This window comes from Lates calcarifer, linkage group LG4 (assembly GCF_001640805.2).
Source record: "Lates calcarifer isolate ASB-BC8 linkage group LG4, TLL_Latcal_v3, whole genome shotgun sequence".
Classification (NCBI taxonomy): Eukaryota; Metazoa; Chordata; class Actinopteri; family Centropomidae; genus Lates; species Lates calcarifer.
Genome location: NC_066836.1, coordinates 11,007,905 through 11,025,244, shown reverse-complemented (window position 1 = coordinate 11,025,244; position 17,340 = coordinate 11,007,905). Strand labels below are relative to the sequence as shown.

At 40.9% G+C, this 17,340-nt stretch overlaps 1 protein-coding gene across 1 annotated transcript in view; it reads left to right on the top strand.

Annotated features, from left to right (window-relative positions):
• Window positions 1-14,504, top strand: part of foxc1a (forkhead box C1a) — a 108,952-nt gene extending 94,448 nt beyond the window's left edge. Inside the window, exon 3 of the mRNA XM_018676500.2 lies at window positions 14,241-14,504. Within this exon, the coding sequence (XP_018532016.1) occupies window positions 14,241-14,274 (34 nt within the window). The 3' untranslated portion in view covers window positions 14,275-14,504. The remainder of the gene's footprint in view (window positions 1-14,240) is intronic.
• The last annotated feature ends 2,836 nt before the right edge of the window (window positions 14,505-17,340 follow it).

The window sequence follows — 17,340 nt, the reverse complement described above, 5'->3', positions numbered from 1 at the left end:
TGTGGCTTTCATGTTAGAGGAAGTGCAAAACAATCATATTGTTACATTGTTACATTTCCTTCTCTTGCTGTGAAAGCCTCACATTGATCTTTATGAGGTCACACACAGTCCTTTGGGCTCCCTGTAGATTTCGTATTTATAGATAAGTATAACTTATGTTATGTCTTTTTTTATATATAGTTTATTGATGTATAAATTTACATATAGAGCATCAAAACAATGCTACTACTCTGCTTCTCAAAGTTAAGTTTAAAGACAGAAGGAGAATAAGTTATTACTACAGTATAATAAAATAATATAAATTAATTTTATAGAAATGTTAGTTGTCAGTCGACCAATCAAGATGTGTTAGTCCATTATATGATAGGCCTTTAAAGAAGACTTTTCTTTAATTAGGTTTTTAAGCCAATACTGATACTGATATATAAGAGTATAAGAAGTGATAATAAACAATATATCATATGTCCTTTATGAGAAGGGCACTTGCATTTAGCACTTGCTAAATGACGTATGATATTTAACATGTGAAATGTTCAAAAAGCCACATGTCCTCAGTTTGAATTCATTACATGTGCAAATGTTGTTTTGCATGTTATACTGTAAATTCAGATACATTTTTTTCTGTCAGTTTGATAGACATCCCTTAGATTTTGTTATCTAAGAGAGGAAAGATACTATTCTTATCCTTTTTTTCTGTAAGCTAATATTTAATTGCTAATATCAGCAGAGAAATGCAAACATTGGCAGTCTTGACAAATCCTCGATCATTTTCCTGGTGAGAACAGCCTCCCCCAGCAATGTACTGTAGCAAGACAGTCAGGTGACTAAAGACACACACGAGAAACCAAATAGAACCTGTTTTCCTTTTTTATTGTCTTGTAAAAATCACTGGCCTTTAAAAGGATTTGCAGCAGGACTGTGTAAAAACATATTCGAAAAGCAGAGGGAGTAAAACTGACAAGAGCGAGAGAGACAGGAAGACAAAAGATTAGAGTGAGACACAGAGAGAGATCCACAATTCATCAGAGATGTCACAATGTTGAGTCATGTACTTAAACTTGGCAGAGAGAGGTGACCGATGTGCTGAGCTCAGACGAGAACAGGATAGAGGGAGAAGAAAAAAATCCTTGATGATCTCTTAACAGTCACTGGCTCGCTCTCACTGTCAGGACCAATCATCCAGGGGAGAGAAAAACAGCATTCTTCTACTGCAGCTGGGATTAATGAACTGACAAACTCTGTTAAAGGCACATGATGGGGCATCTGCAAGGGGCAACCACAGATAATGGCACAAGAGAAATACAGGAGGTTAAATAGTCTGCATTTCCCATCAGCGCAATTAGCAATTGACCTTTTTTGTCTTGGACACATAATACGTCATATAGATACTAGAGAGAAAAAACACAAAATTCCTCTGGTCAGACTCAACAAGTGAAGAATGAGGCTGGATCTCAATTTGTTGTGGAAAGTCTCCACATGTAACTGCTCTTTTTGTCCCTTAACCATCGCCATGGTCTCTTCCATTGCTCACCCTCCACCTCCTATACCCCCACACTGTTGAAGGGTCCAGCTGTTGTTCCTGCTGCTCTTGCTGGCCCATTTGGTGGTAATCAGGTACAGGCCAGAAGGCCCACATCCTCTCCCTGATTAACACTTCTCAAATTCTAACACAGCTCCCGACTTCTCCTCTTGTAGTCGACCACAGACCCCAGATCTGCTCGCCCACTGAAAGATGAATCATCCTGTTGTTGATGTGAAAAACAGCGCCATCTTTGCTGCCCTGTTGTAGACTCTCACTCTCTCTCTTTTGCCTTTGAAGAGGGAAAATAATGTGCCCTCCAAGTCTACCCCAACAACTCTATTACAACTGATGGGTTTCCATGCCATATTTGTTTATTTTACCAAGCCAACGGTGGAAGTGTTCTCCTTTTCTGTAATCAGCTGAGTTTCTGAAAGGTTCCTGGCCTCGGGTTTTCTACCTGTAGTGGAATCTGGACCATTCATACGCTCCATTACCAGGGCTGTCAGGCCCAACGAAGTCAAGGCACAACATGCAGATTAATCCCTTACCGCCTGTTACAGGACATTTGGCGTAGACATATTTGTCTAGCCAGAAAAGTCTGAAGAGAGCAGGGAAAAAAACTCCCTTGAAGCAACCTTGTCCAATTAAGTTTTCCCCTCTGATCTCGTGGTAAATGAGCCACAATCTTGAAAGGTTCATTTTGAACATTAAGAGCTAAATTTAAAGGTATCCTGTGGAGTTTTTGGCCACCAGTGACGTTATATGAAGCAATGTTTAGATGAGCGTGTCCTCATTTTGTCTGTATTGTGATCTACTGGCACAGATGTACGCAAAAAGAATTTCCTGCTCATGTTTTCCTGCTATTCCACTGATTGACAGTTGATGGCAGTAACACATCCACAAGTGTCCACAAACCTACATACAGTGTTACAAACTGCAAACTTATTTGGGACAGCCCACATACTGTGCAACTACAAAGTAACTACAGTTAAAAAAAAAGGTGAACAAAGGACCATTTTATTCAGACATAACTTTAAAAACACACACATAACTATTTTAGACTATAGTAGAGCCTAATGTTTTGCTCCCTAGCAACGGCAATAATTTGCACTCTACTAACTCTACTAATGATACTCTGAAGTATCCTGTATTCAGTTGTTTTTTTCAAAATAAATATCATAAATATAGCAGCTAAGTTTCTTTATCGTTATCTCATTTTTCCTGCCTTTTTGTACAGAAATGATACTGTGCTGTATGTAAATAGGTACTCAGTAATTTAAAAAGTACTTACAGTGTAATTTATGTCCCATTTACCCCTTAATATGCAGTTCTCTCTCTTGCGATAGTTACATTTTATTTTAAGCGACCTCTAGTGGCTGTAGTGATTATGACAGGAACAGAGGAGGAAGTTAGGTGACGTAGTATATAGAGCGACAGAGTCCATGTTAGAAGGACTTTCACATAGGAGACCACTGTTCATTTGCCATATGAAACTGAGAGGAGTGTTGTTTCTTTTATCAGTGATCATTTCACAGCCTTAACTGCATGTTTATAACTGTAACCATGACAACAAAGGTCCTCTAACCTTCAGGAAGTACTTAATTTAAACCAAATCGCGATCTTTCCTAAACCTAACCAAGTAGTTTTTTTGCCTAAACCTAACCAAACAACCTTAACCTTGTGTTTATTATTGCTCCCATAACAACAAAGGCCACTTCTACACGTCTATGGGTCAAATCCAAGGGTAGAGACAAAAGAGCTATATGGTCGTTCAAGTAGGAGGACTTGTTGCTTATTCCCTACCCTCTTTTCTTCTTTTACTTAGGTGTAAGTCTGTACTTAAATGCTTACATGTGGAAATTTTCTGTGATGTTATCTTCAGAATTTTGTTCAGTGAATCAGTATTGTGTATTTCATGCACCATTCTGATCAAAGGCAACCTAATCTTGTTTGGCACATTTTAATGCTTACATTGTTTGAGTCAGGTTGTGACTTGGTTATTGAGCATGCAGTTTTCTCCGTGTTTCTCCCTGTGTGAGTGTGTGTTTGTGTGATCTTATTATTAGGATGCTGCCTGCAACAGAAACTGGAGTAAGCTTTGAGGTTAAATAATCAGAGACCGCGGGGGTCTCTTCCCTCCTCGGCCCAGACTGTGAAGTTTACAACCTTTCCATCCTCGTTTAATTTATCAGTTATTTTCTTTTGATACATTGAACATGCCCGACCACATTTCCCTCCGGTGACACGCTTCTTTTCATTCAATCCCAAACACGGTCTTTTGTGGCAAGGCACCCCACTGCCAAATCTACTTAGAAGTTCCTTTGAAGTTTTTCCCCTCTGTCTTTGCTTTATTAACCCTAGATGCAGGGTGACAACATTTTTAACCTCACAGTCTCCCAAACTCATGACACTACTGACTTTCAAGTCTTCTTCATGAGTGATGACCAAAGACAATGAGGACCTTTCCTTCCTATAACGTTTGTCCTGACATTGTGGCGCACGTGTGTGGGACAGACAAAAAATGAATCAATTTTTCTGAAATCCCACTCGCAGTGTTTGATTACAAGGAGATTGTTTGGCCATAGTTCTATTTCTAGTTTGGCATGGCATGAAAAGGAAGTGACCTAAATTCATCTAGGGCTGACTGGCAGATGCATCTGCTTCGACGGCATTCATCATAGACAGAGTGCAGGCAAGGGTGGGGGATGGGGGGGTCATCTACTGTATCTAACCCTAAGAACGGCATGTCTCTTAGTTGTAGAAGGAGACTAATTTATTTTAAAAGTTGGTTTTCTCATACTGTAAAGGCATTAATCTGTGTTTGGATAAGGATATTTGCATAGATTATAGAGTGTGAAGAAATGGCTAATGTTAAGGTATAAAAAAATACAGACCTTAGTTTGTTACTGAGTTCTGGCTGTTACCCGGGCAACTGCTGTCTCTTTTTCTCAAAGACAGCACCACCCGTTGGATGCCGAGGGAGCTGCTGTGATGTAAACCGCATCGTAACTTCACGTACAGGTGACAGCATGTGGTAGAGGTTAGTTACCAACTCCAAAAGTGTGACCACCTGGCACAAATGAGCTCCCCTGAGAAGATTTACACACCCCACAGCTCTTTCTCCCTACCACCTCCTTCGCCAGTTTTGGACTCTTAAATCTCCACACCGCTGCAACGAAACACTGACTGACGCACGGAAATACCCGCACGCCCACCTCCACACATACATAAATGCACACAGACTCCCGCGGCCCTTCCTCCAAACATAATGTAGGAGTGTAAAAGTGACAAACTGGGAGTGCAAGATGAGCTTTGCAATTATTTGTCTAATGGGCCAGAGGATGAAATGTGCCAAGATCTTGCAAAGCTGCTAAAGTTTCCTGTTCCTCTTTATCATGTTTGTCTTCAACATTCTTGCCAAAGCCTGGGATTATAAAGAAAATCAACATTGTTTCCCGGCAGTTGGCAGAAGACGCATGGTTCCACTTAATTCGCATCATATTACGTTTAAAATTCTGATCAAGCATTAACACCAGGGTGAAGTGTTAAGTGTATTTTATCTTGTTACAGAGGTCAAGAAAGACTAATTTCTAACTGGTTTGTCGGTAATCCATGATGTATTTTTTTATATCAGAAAATAAAAAATGCATATGTTTTTAGAGAACAGACTAGCCTCCAGACAATTTAATGTATATGTCATGTGTATAGGAATGATATTTTATGTTGTTTTCCACGTTGATTCCAAAACTACTTGGCTTAACTTGCCCCTTGAGGGATAAATGTAAGTAATTAGATGTGAACTGAAAACAAGGAGTCTTTCTTTGTGTGAAGTGAGCCACAGAGAGGCAGAGAACGAGAGAAGGAGAGAGTGATTTTTTACACTTTCTGCACAATTTCCTCTCTATTTCCTCCCTGAAGACCCTTGTCTGCAGAATGTGCAGAGTATGCTTTCCATGGACAGGAGGCTATGGAACCTGCCAGAACAAAAAAAAAAAAAAAAAGAAAGAAAAAAATGAGAGAGCAAGAGAGAGAAATGCTCCTCCTCCCTGCTGCACTGTAATACAGAAAGATGGAGTTATTACCCAGAAAACCTCACCGCCTTGTTTTTTTCACTTTTTATCCCAGAGTTCCCGGAACACTGAGCTACTATTACGACCAGAATACTTGGACCGCACACCGGTTACCCGCTCTGACGTTGAGAGAAAAGAAAAAACAAATGCTCCTAGGCAGCAAAGTGCATCGGCCTTTATTTCTGTCCTGCATCACGCCTAATTGGTGTTCGCGTGAGACAGCCAATGGTAGACTGGGGCTGAGGTTCAACTGTGGGTAGAAATATTAGAGCAGTGCGATAAAGTTTCCCAGCCAGCTCCCCCCACCCATCTCAAACATATTGGTCTTGGTTCCAGCTAATCACGGTGAGGAGGCTGTTATTAGATAAGCTATTTGACCATACACTGCAAAAAAATATCCATGTGAATTAGTTGTTTTTTCAACAAATACCTATGTGGTATACCCACATAAATGTTTGAAGAGCTTGAATCATGGATTAAAAATCAACATTTTTTGCATTTCTCTACTAATTGTAGTTCACACACAGGCCTGTTTTACATTATTGATGTGAACAAACATTTACAGCATGTACAACACTTAATAGTAGGGCTACTATTTTGTTTACACACAGATAGTCAGTTGTGCTAATTGTTTTTGTCATTAATACACTACAAAAATATTTGAAAAAAATGCATTTTCTTTCTTTCATTGAAATGATATTTCCTGCTGTTTTGAGATGCCAGTGCTATAAGTACAATTTCACCTCTTTATTTCCTCTAGTGTGCACGTTGTATCTTAATGATAGTTTCATATTATCTAACCTTTCAAAAGCAGGATGTCAAAAATTGACAATGAAATTTAAATGTTAGGCAAGCCAGTTTTGTCCTACCCATAAAGTACCATGGCTCTTTCATTCACACACATTTCCCTACTGAAAACCTTCCGTACTTTGCCTTCTTCGGTGCTAAAACCATATGCGTGCTTATTAGATATGCGACATTACACCCACACACAAAGTTGTTCTAGTTATTAAATTACTTCTACATCCCGGCAAAACACAACTGCCCTTGTAACAATCAATGAAATAATATTTTCAATCACCAAAATAGCAACATCTACTATCCTTGCTCTTCTAACAGCAAGCCATCATCTATTTTGGTTCATTTGGAAAAAAGAAGAGTAAACATCAACAAACCATCCCAAGGAAACAGGTTTTCACTGACTGATGCCTAAATTTGTCCTTCATAGCCATGGTCAATGACAGGCCTCAGCCCGAGTCCTCAAACACCCCCCCCCCCCCCCCCCCCCCAAACACACACACACATGACAGGTGCTGAAAACGGCTTGCAGTTAGCGGCCATTTGTCCCTCACAAATTAAAGCCGAAGTCCAAGGCCCATGTGAAGACACCTACTAATACACATTGGGGAGAACCTGTGAAGCAGTGCCTTTGCACAATGGGTGTTAGAGCAGAGGAAGTTGGGAGTCAAAGAAGGAAGGATGTCCTCTTAAAAACCAGGAAATGAAACTCCAGGATGCCAACTGCTCCCCGTCAAGGATCAGGTTAGACGGCAGGGTACTTACTCACTCTGCAGCGTCTATTTAACCTTCTGTGGTGACAACACACCTCATTTCAACACATGTCAGACACACTGACAAACCACAGGAATGCCGCGTTTAGTCACTGAGGGAAAAAAAAGTGCTAATGCTAATTAATATTCCTAAAAACATGTCAGTGTTTAATGCATCTGTTCCCATTGTGGTGTGCTTCAAGTTATGGCAGGTGTGTTTTTACTTGTGTTATATTTGTTTCTCAGACAACAAGACATGAGCCTATGTTTTCCTCCACTTTTATCATGAGTCATTAACCGCCATGGACACCAGCTGTCAATAAAGGATAACTTTATATGCTTTTAAGTCACACTTCTCTGCAAATTGTAAGGCGGTTAAATAACAACCCACTCCCGTCTGGTGCAATACACACAAACACAGACACACATAAAGGCAGAAATCAGCTCTGGACATTTGTACGGCGGGAGGATGCAGGAGCAAGGCCAAGTGCTGGGAAAAGGGAGAGGAAGAGAGAGGGGAGATGGGTAGATAGACAGAGTCATTAAGATAGCTTGGGTGTCAATGTAATCCATCATGCCTGATAAGGCTGTGGCCCGCGGCCAAGGAGCAAGGTGTGGCACTTTCCCTCACCAATCACCGTCAATGGTAGCGTCCCTCGTGGACAGTTTGTTGTTCTTACTCTTGCTATTAATATAAATGTTGATGAAATGGAAATGAGAGGGAACAGCTGTCACATCGGGATCATTCACAGTCTGATATAATGTTTGTGTAAAATTCATTACAGTAGCTCCCTTCACACATAAACACACATAGAAATCTGACTTCCAGAGAGAATTATACGTCTAATGCATTAATCTTGTGGAGTCCAGGTTGATTTTGGTCAGTTTTTTATGCATTCCTTCCACATACATGGTAGCATGTTTTTTTAGCTGGTCTGACTTCATCAGTTGAGTATAAACCTGCAAGAAATGCAAAAAAATAACACAGGTGCTCATAAAAATGTACAACTATTTAATAATAAGTAATAATCGCTCAAAATCTTATAAAACAGTTCAGGGTTCACTATTCATACACAAATACAGCAGGCACATGTAAGAAATAAAAGTATAATACAGTCTGTTTACATGTCAAGTGATAAAGGTTTTGTGCATTTTTCAGTGAATGTATATGTATGACTGTAGAATAGTTCTGATATTCTTTCAAAAAGATTTCTCATGATCTACAGACATAAATGAGATATTGTGTGAAAGTCCCACATTAGCACTTTCAACTTGTTTTTTCTGCTTTCCACTTAATATATGAATAAAGTTATGTTGCAACAAATGAATCACGCTCAGTCTTTTCATCTATGAATGGACAGACTCCAGTGGGTTGTAAATAAACCCCAAACATGCACCAGTAAAAATAGTAACTGATAAAACCATAAAGGGAGTGTACAGAGATATGTTCATCGACATCGTGACAGACATCTTGCATTTGCCTTTCCACTCCTTCCATCTCTTAGGTAATGATACACCAGCCAACGCGAGGAATGAACTGTGTCTCCGCATGTTAACTCTCCACGCTTCACTGGGATTTTTTGGAAACCGAAGTGGCTTCATCATAGCACCTGGAGCAAAATTTTCAGTTGCACAATCTATTAGGTGCACACACACACATACATACACACATGCCCATAGAGTCAAATCTATTAAAAATGAAGCAGTCGAAACTTTTGAGCCCTGCCTCTAAAAGAAGGTGACTAAACTGAGGGAAGTGCTGAGTGTGTTTTTCCTCTGTAAATTAACCAGAAAATGATGCGTGATCCGTCGCTGTGAGTACTGTCTCCCTAGGCGATGATGGATGGATCCATCAGCAGTGTTGTGGCCCGATTAAATGCCTGTATCTAAACTCCAATTTGCCAGTTTGACTTAGTAGCAAACCACAGCTGACTGATCTCTTGTGCAGTGTTCCCTCTCCCGCCTCATTCACCGCCCCCACCCCAGTCAGGCACCACACGACCAAGACGCTCAGCTTCCTGAGCGACCTGGCTCCATACAGTGAAAAAGCCACACAAATGGTCATTCACATCAGTCACTAAACAGCCATCAAACAGGCCTCCTGTTTCCAATGGCATTGAGGCAAACACACCCAGTCCTGTTCTGAAATGAAAAGTTGCCTGTGACTGAAATTCAAGGTGCTAAAATAGTGCTCCAAAGTGTTGAAACTCAAAGGCGAGATTCTCTCTGAAGGTTTTTATCAACGCTGGCGGAATAGAGACTCAGGAATGTTTCCATTTTCAACACCTCCTTGATAAAGTTTGCAAAATATTTCATATGGTTTGTGAAGCTTTGATGAAAGAGAGCATTATGCTGATCTCCAGAGGGGTGGGGGTGGGGGGCAGCTGAGGAGAGAGAAGAGAGGGGGGTGAACAGAAGGTCCAAAAATTAAGTGGAGGAGAAAGGTAAGGCCTCCTGTTGCATTTAGGAGGTGTGAAGGGCCTGTCCAGGTTCCAGTAGTTCCAGCATCTGTCCCCCGAGCAACAAGGGAGTGCTGTGTAGGGGGGACCGGCTTACCTCGATGCACAAAGGATGTCCTGTGTTTTTTGCACACACACACACACACCAAAACACATGACCCCTGAGGCTTTTCCCTTTGTCGTAAGGCGCACGTTTCTGAGCCCCAGCTTATAAATACTTGTTTGCTGACAGACTGCTGGTTTTCTGAGCTGCAGAGCAGAAGAGTGAAGAGCTTTAACCCTCATCTCTCTCCCCTCAGGCTGATAAAGTGCTCTGATAAGCTGTAAGGTGCTGGTGAAAAGTGGCTGGCCCTCAGCCCCCAGGGCTACAATATGAAAGAGTGGCTTGTCTGGGGCAAAGCAGAACCATACAGGAAAAAAGTATGGAAAATAGCAAAAAAAAAAAAAAAAAAAAAAACGTCCAGAAGAAAGGAATTGGATTAATGAAGTGGTCTGGGTGCAGAGTGTGTGTGGGTGTGTGTCTGTATATGCATTCGTGCAGGTATGCGTGCATATGTTTGTGAGAACTATATTCTTGCCACCAGCTGTGGGCGGTGGGGGGGGGGCAGGGGCAGGGTGTGTAGAAAGGGGGTTGGAGGGGGGCTGAGGGGGCTGGGGGGGCCCTGCCATGTGTTTATGTTGACTAATGAGCTAATTACCCAACCCCTAATCTACCTCAACTTGTGTCATTTCACAGGAATGCTGCAGCAGTCAAACGCTTGCAGATTATGGGTCATTTCCTGACAGTTAAAGGCAAACTACTACAGCAGTAATTCCTCCACACACCAGGCGTCAAACCACAAGTGCTGCAGCCTCTCCATTTGCCTCTTTATGAATTTATTGTCCTAAAATGTGACTACATGGGATTCAAATTTGCTCATAGAAAGTTCACTTCGGCATCTTGCCGTTTAATAGTCTGATGATTTGGCTATTGGTGTGTTTGTTTAAACACATATCCTTCTTTGTCATCCCTACTTAGTGTCAGTCCAGATTCTCATCAAGTTAAGGTTTTGGATCGTTTTTTAACGCTGGTCTGTGAAAGGTAGATTTAGCATACCCAAGGATAACTGCTGACATGTATTTTTAAGCTCAGGTTGTACTTGTTTTGAAAAATTTGTAGGTATATAGATTTATTGACTTCAGTTGTAGCCATTCAGTGAAAACTGTGCATCTAAAAGCTTGGTGATGTTGAATTTTGTGGTAAAATTGAAGGATTACATATTCAAATTCACCTGTTTTTTTACCGCTAAATAAACCATCTTTAAATTGATTGGGAAATCTAAAAATGCATCATCACAAAGTTGAAAACACACAGGACAACAACAATATATACAATAGCTTAAAGCCAATATGTAACCATAGTCACTGACAGCTCTCCATGATCATACTGATTAACTGCCAGTGTCAGGATGTTTCAAGTTTTTGAGGAATAGGAGGTAGCTTTCTTGACATTTAGCAAAAGTATTGCAATGCAACTGGAAAGAAGCCACATATTCCCCAAAGTTTGGGAATAACTTTCAAAGGGGTAAAGTGAGTGTTGACTAATCCGCTCAGCACTACATCTCTTGAAGTATTGCTCGCTTTCATCAACAAAGTATTTTTAAAAACTTAAAAAAAAAAAATAGCTGCCGACACACACTGTCAGGAGTGAAGTATACGTCTTTTTAAAAAAAAAAAAAAAAAAAAAAAAAAAACATTACGAGCCTCTTGAAGGTGCATATTTTTCAGCTGTAACAATGCAGGATGAAAGTAAAAGATTTGAGGAAAAACAGGCAAAAGTTTAAAGTACTTTAGAGGATGAAGTCAATCAAATTTTCCGAGTCAGACAGCATGGGAGGTCTCCATCCCCTCCACCCACGGCCAGAGGTGTGAGTGGGGATTTGGTGAACTCTCCCACCCCCCCGACACACACACACACACACACACACACACACACACACAAACACACACACACACACACACACACACACACACACAACCACACCTACTTGTTCATCATCCCCCTCCCCTGGGGTGTATGCTGCTCTGCTCCCCTTCAACAAGCTCCCATCCATCACTCCTAAAATTTCACTTTAATAGGTGGTCCTCTTCCTCCTTTCACACAGCCTTATGGGAAAACTTGGTGAAGAGGAAGAGAGCAAGATAGAGTAGGATTGGGTACAAAATGTTTGATACCCACCATTTTTCATGCCACTAAAACAATGGCTGCTGATGGCACTATATCTGCTGCCATTCTTCTGCTTTTATTGCAGCATACTTTATTCTTTTATGTACATATTTGTTTTCCATTAAACATTTTGTTTAAAATTAAAATATGGTACATTCCTTCTTTGTGTGACAACACTTACCATTTGTTGCACTTTATTCAACCAGGATTACTCGCACATTACTTTCTTGTATGTTTCTTGTATGTTTCTTGCATGTTTTCTGATTTTTAATGTACAGCAATTCAGTTTCCCTGTGTGCTGAGTACTGTTTCTGAAGAGAATAACAATAAATTCTACCTTGAACAATACTTTTTCTCAAGTAATATAAGGTTGTTTTTCTGCCAACCCTTTTTTCTTTGATGGAATGGTCTAAAATGGTCTGAAATTTAAATTGAAATCAGGAAATACTGCTTCAAAATACAACATTTGCACATGGTTTTCTGTTCCTGGCATAAACATCCACATACAGTATATTTATTTTCACAGTGTACCTGCAGAAATGATCACCACAATGCTTTGTTTTGCTGTTGTTCCCCCCAGTTTAGTCCACATCCACACCGTTCAGAGGGCCGAGCATGCAACTTCCAGCGTGCTGGATGAGCTCCCGGGCTCTGAGCTGTGCGGTAGCAGCCCCCCACCCCACCCCAACCCCTCCCCCCAATTCAAACAGAAGGCAGGTTTGGTTGATATTTAAATGGCCTGTGTTTGTTTTTCTTCTGGTCCCGTGTGTGCATGTGAGCTCAGTATAAAGGATTTTGTCCTTTTGAAGGGGATAGCACCAGGAAAGTGAGGTGGGGGGAAGGAAACTTTGCTTTGGTGTTTTATGTATCAACGGAATGACTTCCCTCAAATAAAGACGTGTTCCATTCTGCCGGTCGGTCTGGAACAAGCTGCTCGTTTCCTGTCCTGAAAACCTCGCAGTATGTTCGAACAATACGGCCCGGGCCAGAATAGAGGAGATGTCACGTCTTGAAGATCTGGTGCGGTGCTTTTGTTTGACCGCAGGTTCAGGCCGAATCGTATGTTTACAGTATTTGTGACATTTGAATGAACTAACACAATTGTGCCATTTGAATTAATATAAATGCTGAAACAATAGATAGCAAGCTTTTGAATTGTCATCCGGGACAAAAGGCAAAGATGAAAGTGTTTCCTCTGAAGCTGTAAAGTCTCTTCAAACTCACTTTTCAGCCAAAAGAACGGTAGCAGCGCAATAAATCTGACTATGGGGATGAAGACGCTTCTGCTAATGAATGAATCCTGGTTGAATTAACCTTCCTCTAAACGCTCACATTTCTGCCAACTGCCATGTCCACACTGCGGACAAAGGCTTCCCTTTGCTCTCCCTCTGCTGGGAGCTCGCCATGCAGAGTTTCTCACTCACGCTGCCCCCTCATCAAATTACAGCCCTGCTCCCTCCTGTCATGTTGGCAAACAAAGGTCTTAAAGCACACTCCCAGAGTAATTGCCTCTAATCTCAGACATAATGTGGTCTTTCATGTCAACTGGTCACAGAGAAAAGGGAGCTGTTGTTCTCCCTGCCTTTTTTTTTCACCCCTTGTGCTCACCTACTTTCACTTCGAGGGGCACAGTTTTAAAATGTCGCTTTGCTTTGTTTCAGAGGGAGGGGGACTTTTATTGTGACGCAGTGTAAACATTTTAACAAGCTAAAAATCTGCTCAACACGAGCTCTGCCTCTGTGAACAGATGTGCGGCACTGGGAGCTGCAATAAACATGAAAAAGCCCAGAGAAATGTCTTTGGTGGTGCTGCAGTTCTTGGTGAGCTCCTCCACCTTTGGCCTGAATTCTCTCCGTGGTGAGCATCAGGCAGTCTGCAGCTGGAAGTGTTTCTGCGGTTTGGCCAGGTGTCTCTCTGCCCTGCCTGGGACAAGGCCTCAGCGGGGCCTGGGACTGGAGTCTGGGAGCAGGCTGGAGGCGCTGAGTGAGCTGGCTTGCCCCTCCGTGATCTAAAATGTCCCGCAGACCCACCTGACTGGTGGTCAGCTGTAACCGATACAACACGATAGCAGCGCTGGAGGGGGAAAAAGGGAGAAAATTGAGATGTGTGTGCGAGCGTGTGTGGGGAAGAGATGGGGGGAAACATAGAGCTGCGTGGAGGAAAAAAGAGAGAGGAGGAAAGAGAAGGAGAGAGGGGATAATGGAAATTTTGGACAAATTCTTCAACTAAGGAGGCCCTTTGGTTAAAAATATGGAATGCAGACTTTAATATGGTTTCCAGGGGCTTTGGCAAGCAAAGATGAACATATCAAGTAAAAAACACAGTATCTGATATCTGTACTGTGCTTGAGCACGGAGAGAGAGTGCAGGGGTAAGAGGAGATGCAGTGTTTCTAAAACCATTCAGCTGGGCTTTTTGTTTTTTTTTTTTTAAGGGACCCAGCTGTGAGCCCCGGAGGTCCTGCCTGAGCTCTAACTGGGGCAAAGTCAGCACGGCAAAGCCAGGCTGCAGCCTCAGAGCCCGGTTATGCCATGACCTGATGTTCCAGGAGCCTCAGCGAATTGATGGGCCCCAGGAGAGTCGTCACAAGGCCCCCCGAACAATCACCCATTCATCCCTCCAGCCGCAGCAAGTGGGCAAACACTCTGCAGTCTTAATGTTGTTTTAAAAAGCTTTAAAAATGCAATCTAGTGAAATATAAAAAATTAAGATACTTGAAATGTTATGGGATTTTTTTTAACCGCATGCTTTATTTTTTTGGTTTAAATTTGAGAATTTGAAATAAAATAGGATTTTGCAAGAAGCTGTTGTGTGCAAGACTGAGCATAATTTCTCCTCCACCACCTACCTTGAAATTCTCAGGCGAGGACCAATTGTGAAATTTTAAGAGCAGCAAATAAGTGTATATTCTCCTATGAATATGGCCAGTATATTTTTGGATAATGTGGCTGAACTGGCTCGAGCCCATCACGCCTCATCTGCCAGGACTACACGCTGCTGTTACATAAGACAGCAGAGCCGGTCCAGGCATCTAGACTAGTCCTTATGTGGACAAAAAAAAAGGGTGTGTTCGCTGTGTCCCCTAGCCCAAATCCATTTACCGTGACTATATCAACCAACTTTTTCTCCAGCATTTTTTTTTCTAAGTCCCTTTCACCCTCAGAGATGAGAGGCCTGGAGGTCAGCTCAGCTGCACATCAGTTACATTTTTCTGCAAGTTACCAGCCAGTTATTTATAGAGCAAGAACAAATATACAATGGAAGGAGGGTAGTGGTTTTTTTGGGTAGGAGGCAGGTTAAGCCCGGGGAACATCTGTCCTTTCAAAGGCATCTCCTCCTTGGTATGCTCAGAATCCACTCCAGGGGTGTTAGCGTTTCACCGGTATAGTCAGAGAGCTGGCATGCTAGTCAAAACAGAGCCGGAGAAGGAGGGGTGGAGGGGTGTGTGTGTGAAGAACCTCATCATAGTTCAATCTCCCATACCGCCGAGTACAGTATGTGTTCCAGAAGTCACCTGACTTCTGGCAGTGCTTATAGGTTGGTCTTCTGAACAGGTCAGGGAGGAAACGGGGCAAAAAGAGGAACATTTCTGAGGTGTGACAGGAGATATGACGAAGTGAAACCAGTGGTTGGAAACCAGTCATTGAAAAAGACAATAAATCTATAGGTATACAGTATATTAACTACAGGTCTTAGCATTAGGTATTTATTATTACAGATATACAATACACTTCTGTTCATGCTCTTATCCAAAGAACTGCAGCATTTGATATTTTTCATATACGTTTACACTACACTTGTAATTCTGTTGTATGTAGTTTTCTTTATACACATGGCATCTTTTAAAGTTTTATCCATTCAGGAGATTTCTTCTCATTTTAATTTCCATTAAATGTATTTTTTGAGGGGGTTTTCCTCATCAGAACATGTTGCCTATTATCTCTAAGACTGGTTCTACTCTTATGAGATCATATATCGTAGCATATAGCCAATACCCAAACATATGGTATGTCTGGCCAACAGGTACAAATATAATTTATTGCCAGATTTATCTTTTTTTTTATCATTTAGTTTGTCTTTGTGGTCTTTTTCCTTTTGACAGTCACATGACATCTTCACAGGACTGGAACAGGACAAACCTGAGGAGGTGTGTGTGTGTGTGTGTGTGTGTGTGCCTGTGTGTGAGAGAGACCAACACAGTCTCTGTTTAGTCTGTCTGCGTCAGAGATGCTTCATTACACCCTCGTAAATTCAACTGTGCTGACACTCCCAGTCCGACCTCTCACTCTCTATTTCTGTAATTCTTTCTGACATGCATGGAAACACACACACACACACACACACACACACACACACACACACAAATGCACACACAAGCACATAGAAGAACAATGTCAACACCTTTATTTACCTCTTATTTTCCACTGAAACAGAGACATTTTTGGAATGTCACAATGTAAATAATTGAACAGTTCCTTTTTTTCTTTTATCAGAACATTATACTTACGTATATGTATAGCTTATATTAAACACATTAGAACATATCAAGATCATACATGAGATCAATCATCAACACACATTTTGTATTAGAATAAAAAATATACATTTAAGTTTCACTAGTTTATTTTGCAAGTTGACTATATTGTCTAACTAAATTCCCATCATGTTTTATACTGTTATATTTCTAAAATGTTTAAATCACTGCTGAATAAAAATTGTGAATGATTAGCTGTGTAAAATATCTATATCTGCTTCTTTATTTTGTGTGTTATTGTAGGTGACAATAAGCAAAACTGTGCAAAAGAATTAATTGAATGAGATTTTTTTTTTCTTTTCCTGTGGCCCTGGTGTGTTTTACTTTCTCAGCCATGCGTTGCAGAACAAGTAAGGAGACTTTGAGGATGAACAGCAGACTAAATAAACGCAGTGAAAGCAGCAATATCACTACCAGAACTGAGCTGAGAGATGTTTTATTTCTGAAGCTGTGAATTGTTTAGAAACTGTTTGGGGTTTCTGGGTAGAAAATATATTCTCTCATTTTGTTTAGCAGCCTGTTTGTACTGTGCAGATATCAAATGTTTATTTTTATTTTTACATAACAAACCGGTTGCTAATCCATATTCCAAAAATAAACATTATTTATTAGCTTTTTCAGTCACTTCGTCCTATTCATTAATAAGTTACGATCCTTGGCAGGACATGCACTGTTCAAACAGACAATTTATTTGTTAAAAATCAATAAATCCCGCGCTTTAAAAATAAAATCCCAAATAGATCAGGCTCAATTTTATGGACATCTGATCAAATTGATGCACAGACAATTAGAATATTTCTATTTGATGTAATGGTGCAGCAATTAAAATACCCAAATAACAACACATCAGATTCAAACAGCAAATTTTCTGACTCCAAACTTTAAGGGGACTTTTAAAGGGAAAGCCAAATTGTTACAGTTTATTATTCAGTAAAATATTGACTCACCTCCCGTTATCTTTGTGATAGACTGAGGATTAATGTGCGGAGTGTTGACTGTT